This window comes from Prorops nasuta, unplaced genomic scaffold (assembly GCF_024137725.1).
Source record: "Prorops nasuta isolate Cenicafe-Biocafe unplaced genomic scaffold, Cenicafe_Pnas_1.2 PNAS00017, whole genome shotgun sequence".
In the NCBI taxonomy this organism is placed as follows: domain Eukaryota; kingdom Metazoa; phylum Arthropoda; class Insecta; order Hymenoptera; family Bethylidae; genus Prorops; species Prorops nasuta.
This window is the reverse complement of record NW_027116814.1, coordinates 80,558-91,412: the sequence shown is the minus strand read 5'-3', so window position 1 is coordinate 91,412 and position 10,855 is coordinate 80,558. Positions and strand designations below refer to the sequence as shown.

The 10,855-nt window shown below is 33.2% G+C and overlaps 1 protein-coding gene across 1 annotated transcript; it reads right to left on the bottom strand.

Moving 5' to 3' along the window:
- Positions 1-319: 319 nt before the first annotated feature.
- On the bottom strand, positions 320-1,207 carry LOC136779744 (putative nuclease HARBI1). The gene is made up of 4 exons (XM_066737505.1): positions 1,126-1,207; positions 714-1,018; positions 396-634; positions 320-329 (listed from the first exon to the last, which is right to left on the bottom strand). The coding sequence occupies exons 1-4, from the start codon at positions 1,205-1,207 to the stop codon at positions 320-322; spliced, it is 636 nt and encodes a 211-aa protein (XP_066593602.1).
- Between the last annotated feature and the right edge of the window lie 9,648 nt (positions 1,208-10,855).

The window sequence follows — 10,855 nt, the reverse complement described above, 5'->3', positions numbered from 1 at the left end:
TCTACTCACTTGAAACTCGTCAGAATCCTGATGCTGCAAATTCGAGTAGAAACAATCAATATTTTGGCTGCGTTTCTATTGAGAATAAACGTGCAATTTCGAATCCATACCAACGACCAATTTACTGTCTCTGGCACAGGATAGTTGCATAGATAACGGAGGGAGGCAAGCCATCGGCAGTTGTTAATTAAATTTTACGTAATTTCATCCTACGGACTACTGCCCATACTTTCGCACTCATACATAGCGACGCAAAATTTTATGTATATGTATAGCAATAGTCCGTATCATTTATCGTAGGACACGTAAACAATAAATTTTATATCAATCTGTAAGAATTAAAATAATTTGTAGTAAATTCTAAATAATCAACTGTACATTTTTAATATAATTACCGCGAAAAATATTCATTGATCAAATATTGGCGGTCGTCATTGGTAGGGTCAGAGGTGCTGTAGGGGATACTCAAGTAATGCCCAATACCTCGCGGAATTTTTCGCTTATCGCGACGAGTAATATTATATAATACTGCCGTTGCAAGGATCACATTGATGGTCCGATCCGGTGTTTTAAATCGGCTGCCGATGGTTAATACGGGGAATATCCGTCTCCGGCACCCAAAACACCTTTCCACCTATAAAGATTTAATAAAGGTTTAATACTTTTCAATATTAGTTATAAAAACCTCATTTCCATTTCTTTGTATATCTTACTATACAACGTGTCCTTATATGTGCCTCATTGTATAACACCTCTGCGGGAATGTTTGGATTGGCTAATGGTGTCATCAGATAACGTTGATTACAATAGCCCCGGTCTCCCAAGGTTAAACCGTTTCCGCATTCATAGTGATCAAAACGATGTTTTAACCTACTATTTGCGAAAATGGTTGAATCATGGGTAGATCCAGGCCACCTCGCTACGACATCCATTAGCTCCAGGTCACTGTTGACGAGGCATTGGACATTAATGCTGAAATACCCCTTTCTATTACGCCATAATTCGGCATCTTCTGCTCCTAAAAACAAGATGATGTATTATGAACAATAAATATTGAATAAAAATTATTCTCAATATATTATACTACTTATTTTTAAAAATAAGAAGCATTAAAATTTCACTTACCGTACGATTTTATGCATACATGAACACAATCAATCGCGCCAATGACCCTAGGCATTCCAGAGATTTTGAAATTCTGGGACATTGTACGCACTTGATGAACCTCTCCTCTTGGTAATTTAACGTATAGCGGAAAAAGTTATCTTGCTATAACCTCGGAGATTCTATGAACTATTCTTTGGGCAGTTTTGGTGGATATTCCACAAAAATCTCCTACAACTTGCAGGAAGCATCCTGTTGCATAGAACCGTAATGCAACCAGTAACTGGATGGTTGGTGTTACTGCATTATTTCTGTAATAATATAAGAAAAATTTGTTACTTTATTTTGTTTTCCTTAACCAACAATAAAAATATATATACGTATATACATATCAGTCTGCACAATTTCATCCTCTATTTGCACCAACACTTCATTAAATTGCAGCTTAGTCAATCGAAAGCCGAGTCGAAATTCGCGGCAATTTAACGTATTCAAATAGTTTATCCTATTGTAAACCATCCTTGGTTCACGATCAGAATTTTCCTCCTGCATAATTTCCATTGTAATTCAATGCAACATCTACGTAATAAATTGTATAAAACAATTCACAATCATAAAACAAAATAGTAGTGCTACTGTAAAACTTGACAGATTGTAACCAACAAGGAAAAGGTAAGATTGACAATTTTGGTTTAAATAAAATATTATTGTTAAAGTATACTTATCCATGTGAGATTTTACTGTGTCATTTTTTATGTAAACAATAATATTCTCAGATGGGTGTATAGCTTTAGGAAAACTCTTAAGTTGTTAAAATATATTTTTGAAATTTTTTTTTCTAGATGGACAAGATAACTGAAAAAAGAATAAAGTTCGTTTCAATAATTGAAAAATATTTTTCAATAATAGAAAATAAAAGAACTGGCGGCTGCACCAAAGGAGAAAAAGAAAAAGCGTGGCAAAAATAGCAACCGAAGTAGCTATTGCTACAAACGGGGAATGGGGCAGCAATGTCGATTTAAGAAACTCGTGGAAATTATTAAAATGTAATGCACGTAAATATGCTGCAGCTCAAAAGAACGAGCTATACAAGACAGGTAATATATTATTTAAAATGGTAATAATGTTTATTTAAATTAAAGTAATTCCTTTTAGGCGGTGAAAAATCAAAGGCCCCGGCCGTCGATGAGGTCTTTGAAAAAGTGATCTCTTTAATAGGGAAATCGGCTGTAGGTATTGCTGATTGTTTAGGGAGCGATCATATACCTCAGGCGAAATCAAGCAATCCTAGGGGCAAAAAGAGGCCTACGACAAGCAATGAGCGGAGAACTACCGTTTCCGAACTACTGCAGGACAGTGATTCAGAAAATGCAGATGACCCTCAGCATGCGTTCGATGTAAATATATAATATATCTTTATTCTCATCCAAACTATAAAAAATTTAAACAATTTCATATTTTGTTAGGCATTAAGGGAGAAAGGAGCCATCGTCTCATGGGGACATAATGGGGGCCCAAGCTCATTACAAAAACCTATTAGCGCCCCAATAGCTGAAATAACAAAAGGAGCTGCTGCATCATCTAGTGCAATAAAATTTGATAATGATACTCCAGCTACATATAAGTTGTTCCTGGAAGAAAAAATAAAAACACAGAGGGAGAAGCAGCGATATTATCAGCTGAAATCAGCTATTGCTGCGAAAAAGCTGAAAAAGTTGGAGGAGGAAAGGTATAATATAAATTATAAATTGTTTATACGTATTATTTATTATAATTTTCAATTATTGTTATAAGTAACCAAACTTTTTATTTACAGGAGTTTTCTTGAATAAAATTATATATTTAAAATTTCAATATAGAGCCACTACTATTCTATTATTGTTTTATATAAATACGTTTTTAATTTAAAAATTGTTAAATAAAAATAATGTTCATACCCATTTTAATAATATTTCTCATTTATTTACTTTGTAACTTTACATCATTTAAATGATACATTTATTCTCTATTAATTAATATCATTTTAATAATATTTTACAAAACATTGAAAAAATACACAATACATACTTCTTTTTTCAATATAAGCTTGATAAAATTTATCTAACTTGAATTTAAAATATCTTGAAAATGACGTCATTTCCTGGATGGTTTCAGTGCTGCCAACGCAAATTTCCGCTATTCATATTTTGCCCCGTTATGTTGACTTTTAAACGATTCTGAAATTGTCTGTGACAACGGCCCTAAGAGTGAGGACCTCTCAGCTTATTAAGTTAATTCTCTTACATTATACGTTACGTGAAATATAGCAAAATTAACTTAATGGGCTCTTAATAATCTGAGTGGTCCTCGCCCTAATAGCAGCATAAAAGTGAGAGAGAGAGTGAGAGAGAAATATGATACACCATGATCCCAATGATTCTGCTCGAACACCTTTTTGTATAGTGATAGAAGCGATAATAATAATAATCAAACAACAGATCAATAAAAAGAACAGAGTATATTCCAATGAGTGAAGTATCATGTGAGCAAGTGTTAATAGTGAGTATAATGTGCAACTTAACCTGCATTTTTTATTAATTTATATAAAAAAACTTATCAGTGATGAACTTTTATTAAAATCATGTTAAGTGTTATAAATTTGTATAAGAAACATATTTTATATTAGCCACTTACTGTGTAACATGGTATATAAAAATAAATGGAAATATATATTTTAAATTAAATTTATATTGTTGATATTTTTTTATGAACAACACATAATTAATTTTTATATTATTAACAAGAAGCTATAGTCTTGAGTCGTAAAGTCCATTGGAGCTTGCAAGTCAAGTAGAGATCCCAAACTTACAGCAATATGATACTACGAATTTAAGAAGATGCAATTCATTATTAAAATAGGTAATCGTTAGCTCAGATTTTTTTGCAGAAACATAATATGAATAGTGACAAGCTTTCCTACCTATTTCCAACTGATGATGCTGGAACAGAACATCTGACAGCTCCTGACAGCTTAACTGCCCAAGGTCCAAGAAGCAGCTATTAACGTAAATCTCTTCAATGCCATCCAATACATTTTCCAGAAGTCAGTCTGCTATTATTCAACTGATTTTTTTATGTAATATAACTAGTTTTTTATAAGCTTCAAATATACTAAATACGTAATGAAGAAAAAGCCAATATATTAAAATCCATATACTTACACCACATCTTACTATGTAACCATGAGTCAATATTGTTGAATGGTGACAGAACAGCTTAGAGTTGCAGAATCACAATACGTTACTGTAGGCAATATTGCTGGGTCCTTGGTCTTTCGCATTATGCAAAAGCAGCAAATTTACAATGATTTTTCAATTATAGCCTATAATCGAAGGAAACTTTGAATCTTAAGCATAACATGAAGAATATTCAAATGATTAATAGTAATTCCTTACGGATTAAGACGTCTTGTACTTTTCCAATTTCTTTAACCAGTGAGTATTGGAAAATCCAGTGGTAAATTATTATTCTTACCACGTAGAGCTTGTTAATCCTGCAGCCTACGTAGCACTTTGAAGTTGGCTAACAAATCCTTAAGCTGCATTATATTAGTCTTCTCTTCCTTCACTAACTTTTGGAAATGCAAATCAAGAGACACGGTAGTGTCTCGACGGCAAGTACATAAAAGTAGAAAAAGTCATCCTATACCGCCGTCGATGCACTACTCTCTTATACAGCTAGTTGAGGCGTCCCAATTTTCAAACCGATTTTTCTTCGCGAATAATCCATTGCCATTATTTAAGTAAAGCTTTTTTTAAAATGGTTTTGAAAAAGCTTTCATTTGCGCCTAAGAACATCAAAATCGGTTCACGCAATCCAGAGATCTCATACTCTGTTAGCTATATATATATCGAAAATAAAATATTCCTTCATAATCTTCTTCTTCTCCAGCCAGAATGTATGTACAGAGTCTTTTCCTAACAGCGGAGCATAGGAGATTCGTGTTAGTTGACTATAGCACTCGGAATGATGGAATCTGCGAGCGCTGATTGGTCAGTTACGTATAGTGCCAACTTAAAAGAGGTCACTACCAACAGTTGGATACAAAATATGAGATTCATCCGCCATATTGGTGTGTAGAAGTGTTTACATGCTAATCATAGCAGAAAGAGGTGTAAAAGGGAGAAATGTCAAAAAGGTGAGGTTACTAAAGGAAAAATATTGAAAATAATAAATAGAAACTAAGAATATTGTGTGACAGTGTAAATAAAGAATAAATGCAGATAATAATATTATTAAATGTACTAAATATTATTTTTCATGTGATTTTTAAAGATCAGATATTTTTTTTCAGTTATGTTTATGCTACAAGTAAAGCGATGAGTAATTAAAGAAGAATAACTCAAATAAAGGTGTTACGGATCAATACATTATGGATACTGATTGCATAAGGAGCCGAGAGAAGCTATAATTTAATAGGATAATTGGATAAGTTTGGCATTCACTGCATGATCAGATTTGGTATAATTATTATATTATGATACAATTTCATTACAGGTAATCTTTGGATTTGTTTACCAAGTTGTATCAGCTGCGATATCTACATTTCATTGATGAATGTGCTGAAGGACCAGTAATGGTAATTGTGGCTGATACTTTGTATTAAGTTGTAGAAAGGTTTACAAGATACGTTATGATGTGCTTTGATGGAACATTATTATAGAGGTTTGTGTATTATTCATCATAATAAAACTGTAATAACGTTAATGAATTGAAAGTATTACATAGTTTATTTCATTCCATAAAGAATTATACAATGAAGCTATTGAAACTTTAAAATATTATAGCTTGCAAATACTGATACGTATTTTTTTTGTAGAAGAGCCATGTAACTGGGAATATGTAGAGTTTCTTGATTATATGTCTAGGATTACCCTCTGTTGCAGTACCTTGTGAAAATTTAATAAAAGTGACTCATATTCTGCATATGGTTAGCAAACGATTTTTTTATGTATTGGATGTATCAATTTATGTTGCAGTAAACATACATTTATTTTGGTTATCAGGTATGGGTATTACAAGAATAAATATTTGTAGAAATAATAAAATGAAATAATAAATAATCTTTTTCTTTAATTTACAGTGCCGTTTCAAAATATTTGTGAATACATTAAGCATGAGCTTATTCACTTTATCTGTATGCTTCAAGTTTCGCCACCATATTGATGAAGTATAAATGGAATGATTTTAAATGCAAGGTCACGATGGATGTTCATTGCCAAATGTTCAGATTTTGAAGATCTTTCATTAGCCATAAATTATAGTATCTTCTTCTACCATAATTTATAATAATTTTCATCTTATTTAATGTAATTATATGTACAAAAAATGAAGTATTATTAAGGCAATTGTTTGCGTTCTATGAGTATACTTAAGAATTGTTGAATTTGGTAAATGATTAGTCACTTGTAATTTTGATTGAGTAATCTGGTGTTGTACATAATATCCATGTAAATAAATCATTCATATTTTCAAGAAATGTAAGACGGTCTACATTAAAATAGATTAATAATATACATTCTGAAATAATTCTAAATAATGAAAAATTATAATAACAAAAGTAGTTTGTAGATTCTTTTCGGGGTACACACAGACTTCCACTCCTTTTACAGTAATTTTTCGCTTACTTAAATACAATTTTTAATTCATGCAAAAGGGGGAGATAGCGCACATATTAATCCATCTCTCCAAAATCTCATTCATTCGTTGACTTTCAATTTAGACAATTCTCAATCTCATGTATTCTTAAAAACATTCAACCATTCTACTACCTTCGTTTTCTCTATCATAGTATAATTTTTTTTTTTTTTTTACTTACGCTGGAGGGAATCCGTTGAGGACTAAGTGCAGGAGTCTTCTCGATCCTAACAGAAAGAGACATACATGCTAAACCACTCCAGCGGCATGCAAGCTCTACAAAGCCTTATCGTTTCACGATATGACCTTGTGGAACCGCGCCGGACGCTATGAGTCGCGCCTTCCTCTCCTAATTGGGCAATTATAAGTAATGCTCAAACAGGCCTCCTGCAACTGCAGAACAAGTTTCTAATCGTTTTACGAAGCAATGTAAAACGTTTTGTAGTTGCAGGGGCGTAATACTCTCGCATTCTTCTATGATGCAGTCTTTAAGTTGCTGCAAAGTTTCTATTTCCAGATAATACATCCTATTCTGTACCATTCCCCATATCCCAAAATCGAGGGGTGCGAGATCGGGCGATCGAGGATGCCATTCAATGGGACCATTTTTGCCAATCCATCTCCCTGGATACTTTTGGTGCAAATAATGTGTCACCATTCTAGCCGTATGAGGTGCAGCCCCGTCTTGCTGAAATGTAATGATCTCTGTCTGCAATGTAAAATGAAGTTAAACCTTAATTTTAAGTTTTATTTAATAATATAAAATGCATTTAAAGATTTCATAAAAATAGTTACATTTGCAGTTACGCTTCGGACTCTTCCGTCTACTTCGTCTCTTATCAGCTGCAAATACTTATCGGCATTTAAATTTCCCTCGATAAATATAGGGCCGATTATATTTTCTCCCAGTATGCCCAGCCAAACGTTGAGCTTTTTCTGGTACTGGGTATGAGACTCGACATATTCGTATGGGTTCTCTTGTGACCAAACTCTTGTATTTTGTTTGTTCGGTGCATGGGCCAGCACAAACGTCGATTCGTCGGAGAACAAAATATTTATGACAAAATTAGCGTCACTATCTACTTTATCTAACATAATTTTGCAAAAATTATGCCGCTTTTCATAATCTGCCTCTTTTAACTCCTGGCAGTGGAACACTTTATAAGCACGAAACTTTTCGGCTTTTAAAGTTTTGTGTACCGAAGACACAGAAATTTCGACTTCTCGGCTGATATCAGTGAGCGATTGGCAAGGATTATTGCGGACACAATTTTTAATATTGTCTTTCACATTTTCAGACAATGCCCTTGTCGGTCGCTGCTGTTTGTGATGACTTTGATCCAAGCAGCCGGTTTCCTCAAATTTCTTTATCAATCGAATGACCATGCTGCTGCTGGGGGCTGGACGATTACTACCAAATTCTCTTTGGAACATATCTTTAATATCCCTTGAAGATATGCCACTGTAGTACCATTTAACAATTTGTACTAATTCCTTAACATTCATTGTCAATCTCTAAAAATAAGCATAATTCATTGATACGAAGAAAAAGATATTTCAATTTATTTTTAATTTATTACATTTATTACGAACAGAAATAACATGTAGTACTCACATAACTGGTTTTATTATTTTATTTATGACTTGAATTAAATATGTGATCAGTGATTATCCGCGTATAAAAAATACCATCAACAAACAGTCACTGCTCATTTGTTTAATGGTGTTTTGCTCATGGTATTGTTTATGTGCGGATAATCACTGATCACATATTTAATTCAAGTCATAAATAAAATAATAAAACCAGTTATGTGAGTACTACATGTTATTTCTGTTCGTAATAAATGTAATAAATTAAAAATAAATTGAAATATCTTTTTCTTCGTATCAATGAATTATGCTTATTTTTAGAGATTGACAATGAATGTTAAGGAATAAGTACAAATTGTTAAATGGTACTACAGTGGCATATCTTCAAGGGATATTAAAGATATGTTCCAAAGAGAATTTGGTAGTAATCGTCCAGCCCCCAGCAGCAGCATGGTCATTCGATTGATAAAGAAATTTGAGGAAACCGGCTGCTTGGATCAAAGTCATCACAAACAGCAGCGACCGACAAGGGCATTGTCTGAAAATGTGAAAGACAATATTAAAAATTGTGTCCGCAATAATCCTTGCCAATCGCTCACTGATATCAGCCGAGAAGTCGGAATTTCTGTGTCTTCGGTAAACAAAACTTTAAAAGCCGAAAAGTTTCGTGCTTATAAAGTGTTCCACTGCCAGGAGTTAAAAGAGGCAAATTATGAAAAGCGGCATAATTTTTGCAAAATTATGTTAGATAAAGTAGATAGTGACGCTAATTTTGTCAAAAATATTTTGTTCTCCGACGAATCGACGTTTGTGCTGGTCCATGCACCGAACAAACAAAATACAAGAGTTTGGTCACAAGAGAACCCATACGAATATGTCGAGTCTCATACCCAGTACCAGAAAAAGCTCAACGTTTGGCTGGGCATACTGGGAGAAAATATAATCGGCCCTATATTTATCGAGGGAAATTTAAATGCCGATAAGTATTTGCAGCTGATAAGAGACGAAGTAGACGGAAGAGTCCGAAGCGTAACTGCAAATGTAACTATTTTTATGAAATCTTTAAATGCATTTTATATTATTAAATAAAACTTAAAATTAAGGTTTAACTTCATTTTACATTGCAGACAGAGATCATTACATTTCAGCAAGACGGGGCTGCACCTCATACGGCTAGAATGGTGACACATTATTTGCACCAAAAGTATCCAGGGAGATGGATTGGCAAAAATGGTCCCACTGAATGGCCCCCTCGATCACCCGATCTCGCACCCCTCGATTTTGGGATATGGGGAATGGTAAAGAATAGGATGTATTATCTGGAAATAGAAACTTTGCAGCAACTTAAAGACTGCATCATAGAAGAATGCGAGAGTATTACGCCCCTGCAACTACAAAACGTTTTACATTGCTTCGTAAAACGATTAGAAACTTGTTCTGCAGTTGCAGGAGGCCTGTTTGAGCATTATTTATAATTGCCCAATTAGGAGAGGAAGGCGCGACTCATAGCGTCCGGCGCGGTTCCACAAGGTCATATCGTGAAACGATAAGGCTTTGTAGAGCTTGCATGCCGCTGGAGTGGTTTAGCAGGTATGTCTCTTTCTGTTAGGATCGAGAAGACTCCTGCACTTAGTCCTCAACGGATTCCCTCCAGCGTAAATAAAAAAAAAAAAAAATTATACTATGATAGAGAAAACGAAGGTAGAAGAATGGTTGAATGTTTTTAAAAATACATGAGATTGAGAATTGTCTAAATTAAAAGTCAACGAATGAATGAGATTTTGGAGAGATGGATTAATATGTGCGCTACCTCCCCCTTTTGCATGAATTAAAAATTGTATTTAAGAAAGCGAAAAATTACTGTAAAAGGAGTGGAAGTCTGTGTGTACCCCGAAAAGAATCTACAAACTACTTTTGTTATTATAATTTTTCATTATTTAGAATTATTTCAGAATGTATATTATTAATCTATTTTAATGTAGACAGTCTTACATTTCTTGAAAATATGAATGATTTATTTACATGGATATTATGTACAACACCAGATTACTCAATCAAAATTACAAGTGACTAATCATTTACCAAATTCAACAATTCTTAAGTATACTCATAGAAAGCAAACAATTGCCTTAATAATACTTCTTTTTTTGTACATATAATTACATTAAATAAGATGAAAATTATTATAAATTATGGTAGAAGATACTATAATTTATGGCTAATGAAAGATCTTCAAAATCTGAACTTTTGGCAATGAACATCCATCGTGACCTTGTATTTAAAATCATTCCATTTATACTTCATCAATATGATGGCGAAACTTGAAGCATACAGATAAAGTGAATAAGCCCATGTTTATTGTATTCACAAATATTTTGAAACGGCACTGTAAATTAAAGAAACAGATTATTTATTATTTCATTTTATTATTTCTACAAATATTTATTCTTGTAATACCCATACCTGATAACCAAAATAAATGTAT